The 19,553-nt window shown below is 40.7% G+C and overlaps 2 protein-coding genes across 2 annotated transcripts; one reads left to right on the top strand and one right to left on the bottom strand.

Moving 5' to 3' along the window:
• Window positions 1-1,089: 1,089 nt before the first annotated feature.
• On the bottom strand, window positions 1,090-12,501 carry NUSAP1 (nucleolar and spindle associated protein 1). The gene is made up of 11 exons (XM_069857888.1): window positions 12,362-12,501; window positions 11,798-11,860; window positions 10,602-10,793; window positions 9,377-9,551; window positions 7,543-7,632; window positions 6,791-6,903; window positions 5,673-5,860; window positions 4,009-4,196; window positions 2,842-2,952; window positions 2,156-2,264; window positions 1,090-1,254 (listed from the first exon to the last, which is right to left on the bottom strand). Exons 1-11 carry the CDS (start codon window positions 12,452-12,454, stop codon window positions 1,167-1,169), a joined length of 1,410 nt encoding a protein of 469 aa, XP_069713989.1. The 5' UTR covers window positions 12,455-12,501; the 3' UTR covers window positions 1,090-1,166.
• Window positions 12,502-12,941: 440 nt separating this feature from the next.
• OIP5 (Opa interacting protein 5) lies at window positions 12,942-19,209 on the top strand. Its single transcript, XM_069857887.1, has 5 exons — window positions 12,942-13,049; window positions 13,130-13,196; window positions 16,705-16,827; window positions 17,365-17,446; window positions 18,778-19,209. The coding sequence occupies exons 2-5, from the start codon at window positions 13,165-13,167 to the stop codon at window positions 18,931-18,933; spliced, it is 393 nt and encodes a 130-aa protein (XP_069713988.1). The 5' UTR covers window positions 12,942-13,049; window positions 13,130-13,164; the 3' UTR covers window positions 18,934-19,209.
• The last annotated feature ends 344 nt before the right edge of the window (window positions 19,210-19,553 follow it).

Genomic DNA, 19,553 nt, shown 5'->3' with positions numbered 1-19,553 from the left:
GACCAAGAGGGGTGATGGTTATTGTTTATAAAGATACCAGAACAAATACACTTTCAGAAAGTAGTCGGCAGGCTAATCAGTGAAGTAAACTTGTCACAAGAGGAGACAGTGAGTTGAAAATACAACTGTAAGCAGAACTAGTTCTACACTAAGGCGGCAGTTATACTTAGTACACAAGGTGAGATGGCCAGTGCTAAATGAGATACATACAAAATATTTATTTCCTCTTCCATTATTTTTTTTAAAAATAAATTGCTTGTTCTTGACAGTTCATCCTTTATTTGATGGGACAGGAAGTTCACTGAAATAATAATTCTTCCAGCTGACATTAAACTCCTAAATTACCTTTCCTGTTTCATCTCTAACAGATTCAGACAGCTTTTCTATGTATTTTTTTTTACAAATACCAACAGCTTTTAAATCTAAGGTATTGAATGAACGAAACACTACTGTAACTTCTTTTATGCCTCAGAGGGAGGAAAAGCAGAATAGCATCAGTAACACCTGCTATTTACCATAGAAAGAAACAAACCAACCTTATCCGTTCAAAGCATATGGTTTGGTAGTTCGTAAAGCTACACCTCAGTTTTGACTTTTTAAAAGAAGGGTATTTTACAATGAGGTTATGCTGTAAGCTTTTAGTTTTCCAGAGAGCTTGTATGTTTTTAATTATTTTGGAAATCCCCTACTACTTCAAAGTATAGGCCTGTAATTAGAAACGCTGAGTAATTCCTGTAAGAGTTAAAAAATGTAAGGACTGATCTGGAGAACAGAGCAAGCAGACATCTCTAACTTGTGTAATTTACCTGTTTGAATCATGTGATCCAAAGTCTGCATTCTAGTGGGTGACATGCATTCTCCTGAACTAATCCATGCTAAGTTGCATGGAGGCTTCTTGAGCATCTTTTTTCAACTTACATTTTCTCCTTTAACATCTTTTAGTTAAATTAAAATGTTATTAAGCAATTAGAGGTGTTCTAAGATCCTAGAAGCTTAGGCCTCATCTCATTGGAGATGATGATTGCTAAAATATTAGTCGGATGCATCATGAGGTCTCATTCAATGCACTCTGGATTCCACTAGCTATCAGGAAACATACGCAGACAGCACAAATATTTACATGACAGGAACAGTATTTACAGTGGTTTTTCGATTTCTTATTCCTCCTAACGCACGAGTACTCCTCTATGCTTTTCGAGAGTCTGAGCTTTTTTCTTTTTTCTCTCTTGCTCATGTTTCTCACGCCTTTCTTCCCTGAAGGGGAAAACAAAGAGAGACAGACCATATTAACTTATATTAAAGACAGAGACACAAGCAACCTGAGGAATCCAAAGCTGACCAAGGGTTACCACCTATTTAACCAGTGTGCTTATTTGCCATTGGCAGAGGAAACGGTTCCAACTCAATATTCATAGCTTCCTCCAAGGTGAAAGTAAATCTCCAAATGCTACAATTGATAGCTTTCACAGAGTAAAAGTCTATCAGATTCGGAGCTGCCCTCTTTGTTGGCCTTCCTGATAACTAGCTAGACTTCTGGAGGCAAACATTACTTTAGTATAAGACTATTCTTTCCTGAACTGCATATTTAGATCTTAAAAAGATAGATGAGACTGCACCTTGAATACTGTGTTCACTTCTGGGCCCCTCACCACAAGAAGGATGTTGAGGCTGTGGAGCGAGTCCAGAGAAGAGCAACAAAGCTGGTGAAGGGGCTGGAGAACAGGTCTTACGAGGAGCGGCTGAGAGAGCTGGGGTTGTTTAGCCTGGAGAAGAGGAGGCTGAGGGGAGACCTCATTGCTCTCTATACCTGAAAGGAGTTTGTAGAGAGGAGGGTGCTGGCCTCTTCTCCCAAGTGACAGGGAACAGGACAAGGGGAAATGGCCTCAAGCTCTGCCAGGGGAGGTTCAGGCTGGACGTCAGGAAAAAATTTTTCACAGAAGAGGTCATTGGGCACTGGAGCAGGCTGCCCAGGGAGGTGGTTGAGTCTCCATCCCTGAAGGTGCTTAAAGGACGGGTCAATGAGGTGCTGAGGGGCATGGTTTAGTGATTGGTAGGAATGGTTGAACTTGATGATCCAGTGGGTCTTTTCCAACCTAGTGATTATGAGATATTATTTTAAATAATACTATTCATAAAAAGTTAATAGCATACTAACCTTGTCTGGAGAGGTGGCTGTTTGTAATCATTCTTACGTGAAGAGATGTTGCTGCCAGACTTATTTAGGACAGCATTTTCTTTAAATTCTCCCCAAGGCTTCAGTCGTCCTATAGTTAAAGAGCAAAAAGAGAGACTATTGAATTACTAGTTTAGTAATTGTATAATTAACCTCTTATTGTGAATGTCATACTAGCTAACCTGTTTTTTGGTGGTTGACTTAAAGATTAAATGCCCCTTCAGCTGTATGGTAAGGAACAGGCTGGTGAAACCAATAAGTAGTTTCTTTATAAGTAGCAGCAGGTGACTGTAGGTTCAAGCTGACTCTCACCACACCAAATTCAGCTTCTTAAACAATACTACAGTTTTTTTAACAGCAGCCTCATTTTGTAAAGGAATATCTCATATTTCGTATACATACATCTATTCAATGGAATACAGGGATATTTATTCTTGTATTTATGGGCTTTTGGTTATAAAGACTTATTCTTCAGTAAGGAGGCTTTTAAAGCATCTGTTGCATGGAAATGTAACATCAGTCCACAGACTGAGTGGGAATCCAGGGAGAAAGGGAAAGGGACAGGAAGAGAGACTGAATCTTTGCTGTCATGGTTTGTATCCATTTGTTAATTTAGAGGCAGTTCAGTGTAAGAGAGATGACTAACAAACTGCACAGGATTGCAGTACCTTTGTGCGGCTGATACCGAAGTGGCCTTGAGAGACTTGCTTTGAGATCAAATATCTTCTTTGCGCTTGTAGGTTCTGCAGGACGAGCTGTGAACTTGAAGGGGGTGGCAACTACAAAAGGCATCAAGATGTCATACTCAGTTATAGTGGCAAAACCAAAGGCATCAAGATGTCATACTCAGTTATAGTGGCAAAACCATCACTGTACATAGCAAGCTGGCAGTGAAGAGCCAGTGAAGACCACTTTACAACTATCAAGACACAAGAGCCATTAAACGCTACTATCTGCTATCTTTAAAGACAGAATTGCACAAGTAAAGATCACTTGAAATGGGGAGTTTTCAGGTCTGGAGAAAGCAGGAGTTGTACAGTATTAGCCCTTTTGCTCCTATTATGCTATGCTACAGCAAATACAGATAGTTCCATGCATTTTTTCGGTCCATCAGAGCACACTGTGTTTCACAGTCCCCATGCTTATTTGGAACCAAGTGCATTTTTATATTTAAAAAAGCAGCATTCTTCCAAAACACATCAGCTTCTGATCAGCAGCTTTTCTTTCCCCTAAAAAACATTAACGTTGTCATATAGTAAGACAGGCAACTCTGGATTCTTGACCTGTGCTTATGTACCTTTGATACTAGGGTCTGAACTGTTAGATAGCAGAGCTGCGCTGGTGGAGAGATCATTAGTAACCAGAAGACTTCTGCTCTTGCTTACAGGGGTTTAGTTCCTAAATTAACCAGGGAGGCTGATGACAACAGGTGGCCCCAAAACACAGCTAGGACTCTGGTGAATGCCAGTTCCATAAGGAGAACAAGACTTCTTAGAATTCATCAGGAACTCTTCTCACCACAGACAGGATCACCCTGTACCCCTTATATGAGTCTTTTGCTACTTAGTTCCAAAAGATCTAAAATGCTTTCTCTCCCCCTACATCCTATATTAGGCTTTTCTGTAGGTAAGTATCCTATGTTTCAGTCTTAGAACCTAACCATTTTAGTCAAAACAGTGGAAACCAAAGGGAACAAAGAAACTACTGCAGTTTCTAAAGAATCAGTCATTAGAAAATGAAGTTAAAACCCGAGTCTACGTGACATTAGGTTATAAGAAATTTACATAATAATTCAATAAGACAAAAGTCTTAATCTGAAAAAGCCAAATATTTACCATCCACTTTACCTTTTGATGCAGACACATCATTATTTTTTGCATTTTCCGTGTCATTTTTCTGACTTATTAGTTTGCAGCTCTTCTGGCTTTCAGCTGTACAGATCTCCTTTACGTATGGAGACATTCTGGATGGAGTCTTGGTAAGAGAACGTTTATGCTCATTATCTTTTGTGGCTTCTGAGAACCTGAAATTTTTTCCAAATATTAAGACTAGTCACCTACAAGGAATGGCAGCAATGTGACAAAATACAGAAGATTCTACGTTCTGCCTTTCTTACAGGTAGAAACTTTTACAACGTGTAAGAAGTTTGCAGCTTATGCATGAACTGCACTAAAAATACCTCTGCTGGCAGTTTCCAAGCTATGAACCATCACCAATATCAATAAGTAATATCAGGAATTACAAAGAACTGACTTGTTGTTTTGGAGAGCACATATATCTGGATGTACTCATCAACAGACATCATTTACTTTATATTTAGATTCTGTAATTAAACATTCTATGAAAATATGGTTAATTTGAAAATTCAAGTTAAGAAAAACTAACAGAAAATAAACTAAGAGAACTGTCAGGACTCAAAGGTCTACAAGAAGAAGATGGATGTTTCAGTGAAAACACACAAGTTACCTGCATACTAGGACATGCACATGTGCTGTATGTATGTATATACATGCATTTTCAGTGGGTGTACATATATATAAAAACATAGGACAGGAAATTCAAAGTCTTGCATGAAGTAATAGCCTTATGATAAGGTACTGGGATAAGTTGAAAGATGTGGAAAGACAATGAGTAAATGTTGAAGAAAGCTATGTCTTGAGAACTAGCAAGGTCATAGGTAAAGCACAGCTCGCAAGAGCCGCCTCAGCACATCTTTCAATGAGTGAAAGCAAATTCTAAAAGCGTTCCTTTGGTTTACATGTTGCTTAAGAATCAAATAGGGCTGTAGCAAAGACAAAGATGATCCAATGGGATATCAGAGACAGAATGAATATAGTTTTCATTTGTTGTTATCTACTGAAATCAAAGGTAGCACTTTCAAGCAGAAATAAAACCAGTAAGGTTATGAGGTTGATTTCACAAGGAAGCTGTACTCACGACCTTTGAAAAAAAAAAAAAAAAGGCATTAAAATTCATATTGAGTACAGGCCCATCTATTTAGCAATTAATCATTACTTTCTGGTGAAATTTGGTTCAAGTAGTCAATCAGAAGTCAATCTGCTTAAAGCAGTGAATTACAAGATGAGCCCCTGCCGCGATATGGCAAGGGGGTATAGAGAAAATGGAAAGGCAGTACCCAAAAAACTCCCAAATGGTGAGTTCGTTGTGAAATTCCTCTAGAGTACAGTATACAGTTCGGGTTATGTAATCGCAAAGACAACTTATTTCAGATAAAAAACACTCACCTGACAAAATGGAAAAATAACACTGTTGGCAGTTCCTCTGCCATTAGACACCAAAAGGAAGAATCAAAATCGTAACAGCACAGTAATGGTTAAATCAGCCATAAAGCTAGACTGAAAGTTGGCAATCAGAATTATTCTCATGTGGTTCATGTGTGAAATAGAAATAATGCAGTCAAATCACAGTCAGCGTTGACTACTTCATGTGTATCATTATACCAAATTGCTCGCTGGAAGTTTTGGGTTGTTGTTTTTACCTGACATTCATTTTGGTTGTTGAAAGGACGGAAGGATTAAATGAAGATTTCTTCGATAAAATACTCCGATTGGCAGTGTTCACAGAACCGTGTGGTGAGTGCTGAGGGTTATTAGGAGTGCACATGGCAGAGAATCTACCTCTTTCTGGATTTGGGCTGAACAAAAGTGTCTGGCCACCGGTTTGTTTCTAGGAAAAAGCAAATCACAAGTTATCACACCCTGCTAAAAATTTATCAGAAAAGCAGCTAAGGTGCAGGTGGATCAGAACCACACAGTCTCAATTTTTCATCCTTTTTTCTTTAAAAGCATAATTTAACTGTAAGTATTTTTATTACTATTAAACTGATCTGAAAACACATAGCTTATAATTATCTGGAGTGCCTCTTTCTGATGCTTTTAAGTCCTTCAATTTTTTGACCAGCACCTGCCAAAAGTAATTTGTCTTAAGTACACATTGATTTACTGTATACCACAGAAAAGAGAAATGGACCGTTCAGGAGTTTCAGTGTTACTACTTTGATACGTCCATTGGCACAGCCGTTCATATAGTCATTGGTACGTCACTGCCACTTTTTTAAAGGTCTGCCATACTCTGAAAGAGGCCCTGTTTGCAGCTGTCACCCACACAAGCGTGAAATAAAAAACCTGAGAACTGGGGCCACTGAAAACAACATATATTATACATATATTTTAAAGGAGAGTCACGCAGTCATTGGACAACTGTTCTTAAGGCACAAAAGAACTTAATATTTAATTCCTGTTCTTCGAAAAATAACCTATCCTCTTGGTTAAGTTCTGCAGCAATTCAGAGAGCTATAAACAGAAGACCTAGGAGATCCTTCACAAAAGTAATTGTGACAATTTTTTTGCCAAAACAAGTCATTTGTTGGTTCCTACAACTATTTATAACCATACACTGTTAACAGAGAAAAACATAATTATACAAGTTATATACGAATAACTCTAAACAGCTGGTTATATAGGACTGCAGTTAAGTTTCACTGATCATAACATTCCACCAGCATACGCATGACCAGCTACCTACTGCTCTGGATATTCTACAGACTTTTACGGGAATACAGGAACAATGGATACATCTTCCTGTGTTATCCCTTACCTTGACTTTGACAAGAGAATTGCTGCAGTTATCCATCTTCTTTTTTTTTCTCTCAACATAGTCAGCAATAGATTCCATTTTCTCAAAGTGAGCCTCATGCATCTTTTTAAAGTCTAAGAAGTTCCAGAAATAAGAAGAGTCACACATTTGATAAGCTCTTGAGGAAGTTCACTACTTCACAGAAGAATCTTGCAATATCTATTGTTATGGCCTCAAAGAAAATACAATATAACCCTCTAAAGACCATGTATACACAGGTAACCACAAAGTAGAACCTAATTCACCAGCTACATAGCCAGTTACCTGGTGCATGCTCTGGAGAATTCTGCAGTTAAAGAAGAACAGAAATACTTACAGATTTTTAAACTGAAGCATAGAAAGTGGTAAAAATGAGCTAATGCATAGTAATACAGCACAACAGTAGTATTTATAAAGTGAAAATTAAAACAAGCGGGTGTCCTGTATGTTTCCCTGTTCTTTGTTGCTTTGAAAACTGTGAAGGCACATTACATCCAGAAGACTTCAAAATGTTTGATAAACAAGTTCTATAGCATACATGTAAACCGTGAGTTTATAAGCTGGAAGATATACTTTAAAATATAGCCTTTCAGAAGTTTTTTGTTTGCTTGCCTTTTAAAGGGAGGGTGATCTCTTCTTCAAGCAAAAATAGAAATTTGGTTCTTAAAAATTGTAAGTCAAGTACCCCTCACACGCAGACAACATCTATTCCTAAAGATGGTGAGTTATCTTACTTGGTGTAGTAGCTTTTATTCCCGTTTTCCCAGGCTTAGATGTTCTCCCTACATATAAAGGGGTCTTCCCTCCTGCATGAAGAGCACCACCTGATATAAGAAGATTAGACAAAATTGTTAGTTAGAGCTCCTGGAAAAGATTTTCCTTTCTTAACCTTTTTTAAGGTGCTTGTCCCAAAACACACCTTACCTCCTCAAAGCAGCTTTAGGTTTTGAGAAATAAAAACATCAGACAGCTGTCCCGAGTCTCTCAAAAACCTTCTAAATTGTACATTGGCAGCAGCATGTCCTGACAAACTACAAGCCCAGCATGAACCTTACAGTCATGCTAGGTTATTTTCTTTTGTTAGTAAATTATTTTGCATGGGGAATTAACAAGACAACTGTATTTGGGGCAAGAAAAAAGATCAAATTCACAATTCTTGATCTGTTTTTTTAAATGCTGATAAGAAGAAATACTTTCTGGCAAGCTTTTGTGTCACTGCCTTATGTATACATACAAAGTCTTCTTTTTATCATCTCTGCTCCCAAGTACAGTATTAAGTGCATGTTCACATTTTGGTAATTTATTTCATTTTATTAAGAAAAAAAAAGTAAGTATTTCACATTGAGTTCAGTATTTGCATATCAAAAGAAAACACTTGCTTTTCTATTCACACCCCTTTGAAGCAAACTTGAATGACCTTAATACATTGAAAAAAAAATCTTCCCTGGAAGAAAATGACGGGGAATTGTTGAAAATAATCATCAAAACTAAAATTTTCAACACTGAATGCAGACATAGTATGCAAACAACGCAAAGAGCTCTCGCTGTTTGAAATTACTGGGGAAAATAAGAAAAAAAAATGAAAAAACTCAACCGACCAAACAAGAAGACACAACAGAAAGCAGGACAAATACAGTTACAGGAAGAGATGAGCACTGTGACAATTACCATTAGGATGAGTGCTGCCTCAACAACTACATATTCTATTGCTTCCATTTTTAAAAGAACTTTCAATGAAAATCCTCATTTTCTAGATCAGTTTCAAAATTAGATGGCCTCCAACAAGAACGTCCTTGTAAATTCTACTGAACAGCAAGAATATCCGTAATACAGCTCAAGTATTATGTACACTTTTCCTCACAGGAGCAAATAAAGGTATGTATCTTATTTGACAGAGCCACAGTATCAATAAGCTATCAAATTGGACAGAAAAACTAATTTATTTGCATCACCTGCATGCATTACGGAATGGGGGAGAAATGAATTCTTATTTTCATTGGCATCGTGTTTGAAGGTCTAGAACAGCCATCAGCCAGAAAAAGTGACCCACTCTATCACAGATATAACTAGCCAGTTTAAACAAGTTATGAAGCATTACGTCTGTATGTTTTTTTCTACTAATTTTACTCCTGGGAAGAAAACTACAAAACCTGTTCATCTGTAGGAAAAGAAAATATGAAGCATAAGAAAGGAAGCTCTCCCTTTCTTGCCACTTTTTAAAGGAGCTGAGCAGCTTCTAGGGGGTATTCCAAAAGGCACTGATCCTAAGCAAAGTGGAGGACTCAAACACACTCAGGCCTTCGAGAATTCCTTCACTAAAAACATCAGATCTAGAGTTCTGACGTCAAAGCCAGCAGAATTCCTGTGTTGCAGAATTTGTGGATTTATGTTACAATACATTAAACAAACGAGTACACAAACCCAAAAGATGCTTCCCTCTACCCCAGTATCTCCAAATAATGCACATATCACCAGACATGCCACAGAAACCTTTGCAGAAACAGTAGAATAACCAAAAGGTGCATAGTACAAATTACTAAACTTACTTTTTTTTAATACTCTACTTACATTCCTGTTCACTGCTTATAGTAGAAGTCTTATCTGGTTGGTTGTTCTGACCAGTACACATCCTTGGATTTTCAACAGCTCTCTTTTTAGCTACTGGTTCCTCATTTTGGAATACATTCTGTCCTTTTTCATTATCATCCCGAGGCACTTTGTTTTCTTTCATTTCGAAATGTTCCTGCAGTTCAAACATACTTAATTTAAATAGTTTGTTCTGAGCGGATATAAAGGAAGGCTGTTGTTCTCAGAACAGCCAGAGGAATAGGTTGCCCTGGGAGGCTTTGTAGCCTCCATTCTCAGTGGTTTTCAATATCAGCTTAAATAAAGCATTGTGGACTAACTTCATAGTCAACTCTGCTCTGATCAGCAGATTGGGCAAGAGACTTTCTGGAGCCCAACATGAATTAACCCATGAAATACTTATCCTGTTATTTCACACACAGATCTGTGTTAGAAAGCTTTGACCTACACGGCTCTAACTTTTTTTATAAAATTGTCTTTATGATGACCCCGATTATCTGCAAGTAAAAATAAATTCACTATCTGTGTTATTTTTTACTGTAGAGACTTGTACAGTAACCAAAGCTACCTAACAGACTAATACTCATTTTCCAGTTTCAGTAAAAGCATTTCAGAGCTCTTAGTTCACCCACAACTTGCATGTAATTCTAGAGAAAAATAATTCTATGCCCATGTCACCTTAAGACTTTCCCTCCCTCAGTCAAACAACCCATGAATAAAGAACCATCTCAGAGGAGTGGGAACTGTGAGGTTTAGGCAGTCATCCAATTCCTGTCATTTTCCTTCCATATACAGAAAATGAAAAGAGCCTCATTTTAGACAAATTCTGAAACTAGTCTAATATTAAAAATACTATGATGAACTAATGAAAGCAGTCTTACATTGAGATGAAGTGCTGGGAATTGTGTATTTCTTAGGAAAATTTAATCGATTTCCTCAAAAAAGCGACTAACAAGTAATTCCCGTTCATTAGGGAATAACACATAGTCAAGACAGACAAAATCAGTGCTACAAAGTACGGAAGACCAGCACCAGGATGTTAGCACACAAACTTTACATATATATATATATACACACATATGCACACATGCATACATATATATAAAACCTGTATGCCACATGCCAAATGGTGGTAGAACAAACCAAGTGTGTTTAAATTACGCTTGCCGGAAGGGGGTTCAGCCAGCACACAAGACCAAGCAATCACCTCTTTCTTGTCAGAAAGCTCTGTGTTTTCTTCACTGGTATTAGTTTCCTCATTGGAGTTCTTTCTTTTTCTGGTTATTTTCTTTTCTTTACCATGTCTTTTTGTAATAAAACACACTGAATCAGGCATAATTTCCTTCTGGTTGCTCAGTTCATCCAATTTGATGGAAGCAGATGCACTTTTTTCAGAGTCCTGTAGCAGAAAAATACTATGATGTAGAATGTATATGGAACAAACAAATCGGATACTCCAAAGAGACATTTTCAATTTTATTACTGGAGAAAGTATTCCACACTGAGGAAAAATAGTAGCATGCCATTTAGTAGAATAACAATCAAGAAATTGGCACTATCTAAATTTCCTTAAACATCAAAGCTCATAGTTTGAGGACTTTAAAAAGAAGTCCTATAGTTGTTTTGTTGTATGGCATTTTAGATTAGAAAAGGTAATACTTTACATCTAAAATCTGCTGCGACACTCCCTGATGTGTACATTTCTGTGGAATTGTCTTCACCAAAAAACACACCAGGGCCCCTCCTTCTTTGCTCATTAAAACTGAAGTGGCAAGGATTACACCAATTCCTCAGATGTCTAAAGATTTTAAAGGAAGCACTTAGAAGGAAATATTTTAGAAAAAACAGATCCAAATTTACTTTCTATGAAAAACATAAAAAGCACTTCCCTTCCCAAAAAAATAACTCAGCATACAGAAGAGAAAGCTTTTTTTTGAAGAAGTAATGCATTAAGAGATGAAATAAGGAAATATCACAATTGTATCACTTTCATTACAGTAACATTTTAAGTAAATTGTAGTTGGTGCAGTGTTTTCTGATGAGCACCTAGTCCCTTTCATCTAGGCATAAAAAAATGAATAAAAAAGGTTTATATTTGGTACTGACTAGAGGCTGGAGATAAAGAGGCAAAAATTAAAATTCTTAAATGCTGAAAATTACATTGTTCATGTTGGCAGCTGAAAGAAAATCGCCTTTGGATCATATAGGAAATGACTTCAAAGCTAAAATTAGAACATCTGTTTCTACCAGTACATGAGTGCATCAAACTAAAGGTACTATTAAGGAAAAAAGTATATTATAGTTCACATCATGGAAAAAAAGCAGCCTTATGTATACATCCTGCTCAACAAGTTCCAACATTAGGTCTCTCTTAAAAAGTATGGCTGATATATCACTTATTACCGTATTTTCATTTTCTTGGTTTTTTTCAAAATGTTGCTTCAGTGCATTCAACAGTTTGTCTGCCTAGAGAGAAAGCAAAACAACATGCAAAGTAAGCATTGTATTAAGCCATCAACAAAAAAACACTGTAGTATAAAAAAATAAGCGGAGCATTTCCTGAAGCCAGTGGTATAAGGCATACCCAGCACTTGGTTCAGGTCAGTCAAGTCAGAGAAAGCGGTTAAAGGCTGCAGGTAAATATGTAGCGCGTTCTCCACAGAAAACAGAGATACTGGGAGGGGTGGAAGGGGAGGGCTGCAATGCAGAGCCCGGGCGGGGGGAGCTGCGGGACACAGGGGGAAACGGGGCGGGGGGAGCTGCGGGACACAGGGGGAAAGGGGGCGGGGGGGGTGCTGCGGGACACAGGGGGAAGGGGGGCGGGGGGGGTGCTGCGGGACACAGGGGGAAGTGGGGCGGGGGGGTGCTGCGGGACGCGGGGAAAGAGGGCGGGGGTCTGCGGGACTCAGGGAGGTGGGGAACAGGGGCACCCCCTCTCCGGGCCCCGTGGCGCTGCTCCCGCCTCACCCGTAGGTTGGCCTTCAGGCCGGCTGCCTTCGCCATCCTCTGGAGCTCCGCGTACTTGAGCGACTCGAGCTGCGGGCGCGCAGGAGGCGCCATGACGGCCCCGCCGACTCCAACCGCCACAGCCTCAAGCCCAACGGCCGCCGCGCATTCGAACGCGCCCGCCGCGCCGCCCCATTGGCTGAGCGAGGCCGAGGGGGCGGGGCTTGGCTGCGCGGCGGAGGTAGGTTCTTGTCTTCAAATGCGATTGTTTTTTCCCGGAGGGGGCGGGGCCGCCGCTCTGCGCCGCGATTGGCCGATGCGGCGGCTCGGCCTGGGTTCCTCCTTTCCCATTGGCCCGGGCGCGGGGCGCTCGAGGCCGGGCGTGCGCCGCGCTCGAACGCGGGGCGGGAAAAGATGGCGGCTTGCTGGCGCCTGAGGGAGGCGACGCTGAGGCCGCGGCAGCCGTGCCCCATCGCTGCCCCGCGGGTCTTGTCGCCGCCGCCTTCGCCCTCCTCCTCGTCTTCCTCTCCATCTTCGTCTCCGCCGCCATCGAGTTTTCTGCCGGCGGCCGCCGAGGCGTCGCATTGTCTCGGGCCGCTGCTGGACAATAGCGCCTTGTTCCACTGCCGCGAGTGCTGGGCCGTGCTGGGCGACTCCTTGCAGCTCTGCGCCGAGGAGGAGCAGCACCTCGGGCTCCTCGTCTGCCTCAGTCGGTGCCGGGCTCTGGGCGGGCGGGGGGCGGCCGGCGGCGGTGGTGGCTGCGTCTCAGCGGGGTGTCTCTCTCCTCAGGAGTCACAGAGGACGTGGTCTGGGAGGATTCGCTTATGGTCGGAATCCAGGGAGCACTCCTGGGATGGTGGGTAACGCGGCCGGGGCTCGGGGGGCTCGGGAAATGCCGCCTGTCGTACGGCATGTGGGATATTTTAAAGCGGAATATTTAGATTTAAGCTAAAGCACGCTTAAGTTTTGTCTAAGCAGTTGTGGTTTGAAAGCTAGACAGAATGGCCTTCTGATAGCATGTTTTCCGTAGAATGGTGTTTCTCAGACACTGTCCTTTCTTTAGATGCCGTGAACAAGGCCAAACTCAATAATCAATGCCAATCTGATTATTAAGCAGGTATTGCTTTAACGCATAATACAACACCGGGCACACAGGGAATCATTTCACCTAATGTGTCTGTGTCCATTGAGGCTGGTTGCAGGACTTTTATACTGGTTAAACATACATATTCATGTAGATCCTGAGAAACACTGGTTACATATTCGGGAAATATTGGTTAAACATACATAGAACTCATTATGTCTTATGACCCACTCTCAAACATACATCACGGTTCCTTTGCATCTTCAGAATCCTCTGGTGCTCTTTATCCTATCTTCTTCTTTGTTGAGTTCTCTTGGTGAGCTCAGGTCTGTCCTTTCTTCCTGGGAAGAAATTACTCCTCCTCTTTCCTTCCTCCTGTCCTTGTTTCAAGTAGTAAACAAGCTAGGCTCCTGTTACAATTGTATTCTTTCTTTCTGCAAGCTGGCCAAGATTTGATTCTTATTATTCTTAATGATTTATTCCTTCCTTCACTTTGAAAGTGATAACACCTTGTGTTCAGTATGATCTGTGCTTAACAAGTATCTCTTCTCTAATCACCTCTGTTTGGAGTTCACAGAATCAATAGATTGGACAAGACCCACAGGATCATCATGTCCAACCATTCCTGTCAACCACTAAAACGCGTCCCTGAGCACCTCATTGACCTGTCTTTTAAACATCTCCAGGGAAGGTGAATCAACCACCTCCCTGGGCAGACTGTTCCAGTGCACAATGACCCTTTCTGTAAAAAGTTTTTTTCTCATGTCCAGCCTGAACCTCCCCTGGCAGAGCTTGAGGCCATTCCCTCTCATCCTGTCCCCTGTCACTTGGGAGAAGAGGCCAGCACCCTTCTCTCCACAAACTCCTTTCAGGTAGTTATACAGAGCAATAAGTCTCCTCTCAGCCTCCTCTTCTCCAGGCTAAACAACCCCAGCTCCCTCAGCCGCTCCTCACAAGACTTGTTCTCCAGCCTCTTCACCATTTACATTGACCTTATCTGGACACACTCCAGATCCTCAACATCCTTCTTGTGGTGAGGGGCCCAGAACTGAACACAGGATTTGAGGGGTGGTCTCACCAGTGCCGAGTACAGAGTGAGAATAACCTTCCTGGACCTGCTGGCCACGCCGTTTCTGATACAAGCCCAGATACCACTGGTCTTCTTGGCCGCCTGGACACACTAGTGGCTTATGTTCAGATGGCTGTCAACCACGCTGGTTTTTTTCCCTGAAGGCTCTTTTTCTGCAACATGGGGATGGCTTTCTCCTGAGCTGCTAGGATTTCCTTCTTGAAGAGCGCCCAGCCCTCATGGGCTCCCTTGCCCTTAAGGACTGTCTCCCATGAGACTTTGCCAGCCAGCCTTCTGAACAGTCCAAAGTCTGACCTCTGGAAGTTTAATGTGACTGTTCTGCTAATGCCCCTCCTCACCTCACCTAGAACTGAAAACCCTATCATCTCATGATCGCTTTGTCCCAGGCATCCTCCAACCGTCTCATCCCCCACAAGGCCTTCTCTATTCACAAACAGCAGGTCCAGGAGGGCACCTTCCCTTGTCGGCTCACTCACCAGTTGTGTGAGGGAGTTGTCTTCCACACACTCCAGGAACCTCCTGGACTGCTTCCTTTCTGCTGTATTGTACTTCCAGCAGATATCCGGAAGATCGAAGTCTCCCACAAGGACAAGAGCTAGTGATTTTGAGACTTCTCCCAGTTGTTTATAGAAGAGCTCATCAGCCTCTTCTTCTTGGCTGGGTGGTCTGTAACAGACTCCCATCACAATATCTGCCTTCTTTTGGGCTCCTCTGATTTTAACCCACAGGCACTCGATTCCATCAATACACATATCTTAAAAAGCAAGGTCCAGTAGAGAGCTGGGGCCAGCTCCAAATTCGCAGGGACACCCCCCACTAGATTGGACTGCATAAGATTTCTGGCAAAATTTATACACATACATATAAATGGGAAATCTATTTCATGATTCTGTCTTGAGAGTGGTGAGGCACTGGAACAGGTTGCCCAGGGAAGTTGTGGTTGCCCCATCCCTGGAGGTGTTCAAGGCCAGGTTGGATGGGGCCTTGGGCAGCCTGATCTAGTGGGGGGTGTCCCTGCCCATGGCAGGGGAGTTGGAACTAGATGATCTTTAAGGTCTTTTCCAACCCAAACTATTCTGTGAGTCTATGAAATATATTCTGTAACTAGCCTTTGTCTCATTGCACGTGATTGATGGAAATCGTTCCCTCATGTTGCCTAGGCCAGATAAAGGATGCTTGCTTTCTAAAACTCCAAAACAAGTCTTAGAGAGTTTTTATTTGCCAACATTTTCAGTATCACCTGCAGTGCACTTGCTGTGCTGCCCTCGGGGGTGGGGGAATGGCTTCCCCTGTGTCCAGCACAAAGTCTAGTGCTCCCGACACCAAAAATGATCGCAAATAAACTCTAACTTTCAAAAATTACAGTTACTTAGAGGAAACTTAACTCTACGTTAGCTTAAATAAACTTCTTATAATGGTAACTACTTCTTGTATGACTCCAACCTCTGTTAGTGGAAAAGAACATTTAAGCAATGCAGTGCAATGTAGAAGACAGTCTAGCCTTCAGCTCTCTCCTTGGCTGTTCCTCCCCTGAAAGGCTTATTACCTAAATTAAAGTATCTCTGTTTGGGGCTTTGAGGGGTTTTGGTTTTGTTTTTTAATACTAAAAATAAATAACTTATGTTCTATTTAGGAGCCTACAGTCAGTGACAGGTTTGGTGACCCTGGGATTAGCCTGCTGGGAAGGGTATAGATATTGCCCGAGTGCTTGCAGAACCAGTAGTTGTTTGAAATGATGTTTAAAAGCTGTTCTACAGTCTAAGGGCTGGGAACTTTTTAAATAAAAGACTTGGATTGTTCATTTTTTTGTTTATTGTTTTTCTGGGGGCAGGTGGAAGTCTCTGTATGAGGCTTAATCTGTTTTATTAGGATGAAGTTTCACATCCGTGACCTGCTACAGGTGTGGGCATAGGTGGTGTTTTACTGATGAAGTCACGTTCGAGTACTGTAGCCTAAACCATCCTGTGGTAATAAGGCGTGTATTTTCTTCCCAGGCTGCAATTTTCACTTTCTTACACAACATGCCCAACACTTAATGTTCACATTTTATCTGTATGTATTAATTTTTTAAGGAGAAAGCGTTAATATGTCTTGTTTTGCTGTCCTGATAGAACCGATTATTTGATGAGCATGCAGTGTCCTTGGTTTCAGAAGCTTTGGCCTAATAAAATATTTGCTTTTCTCTTTCAGTGCTTACTATGTGTTAACCTGTCAGTCATGTGGCTCGCCCGTGGGCTTCATTCTTTATTCTGCTCCCAGCTCCCTGGCATATCTCCGAGGCTTATTCTGTTTCTTGAAGGGTAACATTCTCTGGTGAGTGCACTGTATTCTTGTGATTAATGATCTCACATGGATTTGCAAGTTACTACAACTAGGTGCAGAACTACAGCTAAGAAAAGCAGCTTGGCTTTCGGCTGAGCGCTTTGGTGGGGGATTTTAATATCCTCTATTTTTAATTGTGTTGGCATGACTCCATTTGATTTGCCTTGTGCTTTTTTGAGTATCCCCATATAACATCAAGGTTTAAATTTAATTGTTTGCCGTACTGAAATCTCCATTGGTTCCAGATTTGCTTAGCTGACATAAGGGATCAAAGTAGTTCTATGATGGATCGAGGACTTCACTACAGAAACTATAAATTACCTATATCTGGTAGTGGGAAGATCTTATGATTTCAAAGTAAAATCATTGTTATGTTTTTAATATTTTTGTAATGTGTTAACTACTTTTGGCTACTACTTTGTATCTATTTTTAAATCATCTTAAATAATTGTCTAAACAATGAATGTAATTATAGAGGTTTTAACTTTTTTTCTTAGTTTTTTTTCCCTGTCCCCTTTTATTTTCCAGTTATTTCTTAAAAAACCAAGTGGTAATAGAAGCTTCTATGGTGAATTTTCCTGCTGTGACCTTAAAGAAACAAGTGGAGGAAGTAAGGTTTCTACATTAATATATAAGGAAAATATTTTTAAAAGGCAGAATTTCTTCGTTGTAAATCCAAAAATATTGATACAATTACTTTTTCTTTTAAGTGATAAGAGGGAGAAAATAGTGACTTACAATACAATAACTGACTTAAATGTGTGAGACATGCAAAACATTTTCTAGAACCAACCTATCTATCTGCAAAACATCCAGTTCTAGGTAGTTTTCTGGAAAAAGTGTGTTATCCTGTTATCCCAACGCTTTGAAAAGAAAAAAACAACAAAAATTGTTTAGACAGACTTCACTGAACTACTTCTTGTGTTGCCCCTGGAATTCATAAGTCACTGTTGAATTTAAAAAACAGCAATTTGTTAATTTGAAAGGCATCCTAGGTGTTTTATGGCAGCGCAAGCTCAAAACAGCATTGCAGTGTTTACTTGTAGTTTCAGAGAAAACGCTAGAAACTCTCTCCTGTTTTTATGTTTAAATTGGATGTTCTTTTCCATAACTTGTTTAGTTGTTAACTTAGTAAACTGTCTGTCTCATAGCTGAAATAAAGTGTCTGTGTGTAGGAGACAGCCACCGTATTGAGTGTTTATGTGCCTGCTTGCTTCTTACTTTTCTCTTTCTTATTTTCTCTTCTGCCCATGGAAATGGGCCCATGATGTTTTTTAAGTTTTCACCTTTTTGAAAGTAATCTTCCAGCGTCTTATCATAAGATCAGAGTGTTTTATAGGCCACGTGAGGCTAAAATGCAAAAATCTTATCCAGGCAGGACTTCTAAAACCAAGACACATTTTTCTGAAGTAAAACAACTGTAGCACTTCATCGCAAACATAAATTGTGTGACTGAGGAGGGTTTGCTTGTTGACTAGAACAAGGGCAAGAATCTGGTCTTCACTTTTTAAGACCTAATGTCAGCAGGATTTTACTCATGTGCTTTAGAGGTGTTAACTTAAAACCCCAGACACTGGAAATGGCACTTTTGTAGGACTGCCCACGTGTATTCCTAAGCTAATGATGAAACAATCTGTCCATATATTGCTGAAGGTCTCTGGCTGTGTGAAAACTTGTAATGAGTTAACAAGGCAAGATTGGATTGATTGTAGGGAAGGGTCCAGTAACCCTGTCTCCTGAAGGCCTCTGATTTGGGTGCTGGTTTTGGCTATACTAGTCATACGTATAGAGTTTAAAGATGAAAGCCCAGTATAATCTTCTGTCTTGAAAGTCAGCTGCTCTTCAGCCACTGAAAGTGGGATACAGATCATTCAAAGATCCAGAGTTAGGACATTTTTCTCTAGTTTTAATACTTCTATTTCTCTTTTTTTTTTTTTCTAGCTGAAACAAAGGGTGGTGAATGCCTACACTCGCATAGAATTGCTGATGGAGAAGCTGGAGGAACTGTACCAAAACATCAATGTGGCAGAAAGGCAAAGCTCTGCATTAGATGCAGGTGACCTACGGACAGAACATGCAATAGTCAGGATCAACTAATAATGTGCTGTTCTCAAGAACTGATGGAGTTGTTTCTGCATCTCTGCTGAATTTGTTCATTATGGTGAAACAGTGCACTCAAACAGGTTTGAGTGTTGATCTGTCACTTTATCTGTGTATAGAAAGAACCAATACTTATGTGTATCGCTTCAGTCTAAGGGGAACACCTGAAATCTGACATACTGAAGTTATGCTTCGATAAATGGATAGCTGGGCACATTGCTCTCTGAGACAGTGTAACTATGACTTTGATTCTCTCCAAGGGCTCTTGGTGGGTGGGGAAAGAGCCTTTGAATTATTAAAGTCAGGTTTATGACACTATGCAAAACATACTAACGAGGCTACTATAAATTGAGTGTTCTTGCAAAGATGTAAAGTTCTATTGCTGCCTTTTCCTATAGATAGACTCTTAATGGCAGCTTGATGTTGGTGAAGTGGCTCATCAGCTGCATCTGGTACACGAGGCACTGCTAAATGGCCTCCTGAATAGTTCTTTTAGATTTGCTTGTGTATGTGGCCTGCAAAAGGAACAAGCTAGCATTGCGTAGAGCTGCACAGTGTGCTTAGTCCATGAATCCGAATGGCATAATTCTGGTTGGAGCACAGAATTTTTAGTTTCA

The sequence above is a fragment of the Phaenicophaeus curvirostris genome, chromosome 5, assembly GCF_032191515.1.
Source record: "Phaenicophaeus curvirostris isolate KB17595 chromosome 5, BPBGC_Pcur_1.0, whole genome shotgun sequence".
NCBI lineage: Eukaryota > Metazoa > Chordata > Aves > Cuculiformes > Cuculidae > Phaenicophaeus > Phaenicophaeus curvirostris.
This window is presented reverse-complemented; position numbering and strand designations above follow the sequence as displayed.

Coding starts and splice junctions, on each gene's coding strand:
- NUSAP1 (XM_069857888.1), bottom strand. CDS start 12,454: ATGGCGCCTCCTGCGCGCCCGCAGCTCGAGTCGCTCAAGTACGCGGAG. Junction 11,861..12,361: donor GCCTGAAGGCCAACCTACGG/GTGAGGCGGGAG, acceptor CTTTCTCTCTAG/GCAGACAAACTGTTGAATGC. Junction 2,265..2,841: donor TCGGTATCAGCCGCACAAAG/GTACTGCAATCC, acceptor CTTTAACTATAG/GACGACTGAAGCCTTGGGGA.
- OIP5 (XM_069857887.1), top strand. CDS start 13,165: ATGGTCGGAATCCAGGGAGCACTCCTGGGATG. Junction 13,197..16,704: donor CAGGGAGCACTCCTGGGATG/GTGGGTAACGCG, acceptor TTTCTCTTTCAG/TGCTTACTATGTGTTAACCT. Junction 17,447..18,777: donor TAAAGAAACAAGTGGAGGAA/GTAAGGTTTCTA, acceptor TTTTTTTTCTAG/CTGAAACAAAGGGTGGTGAA.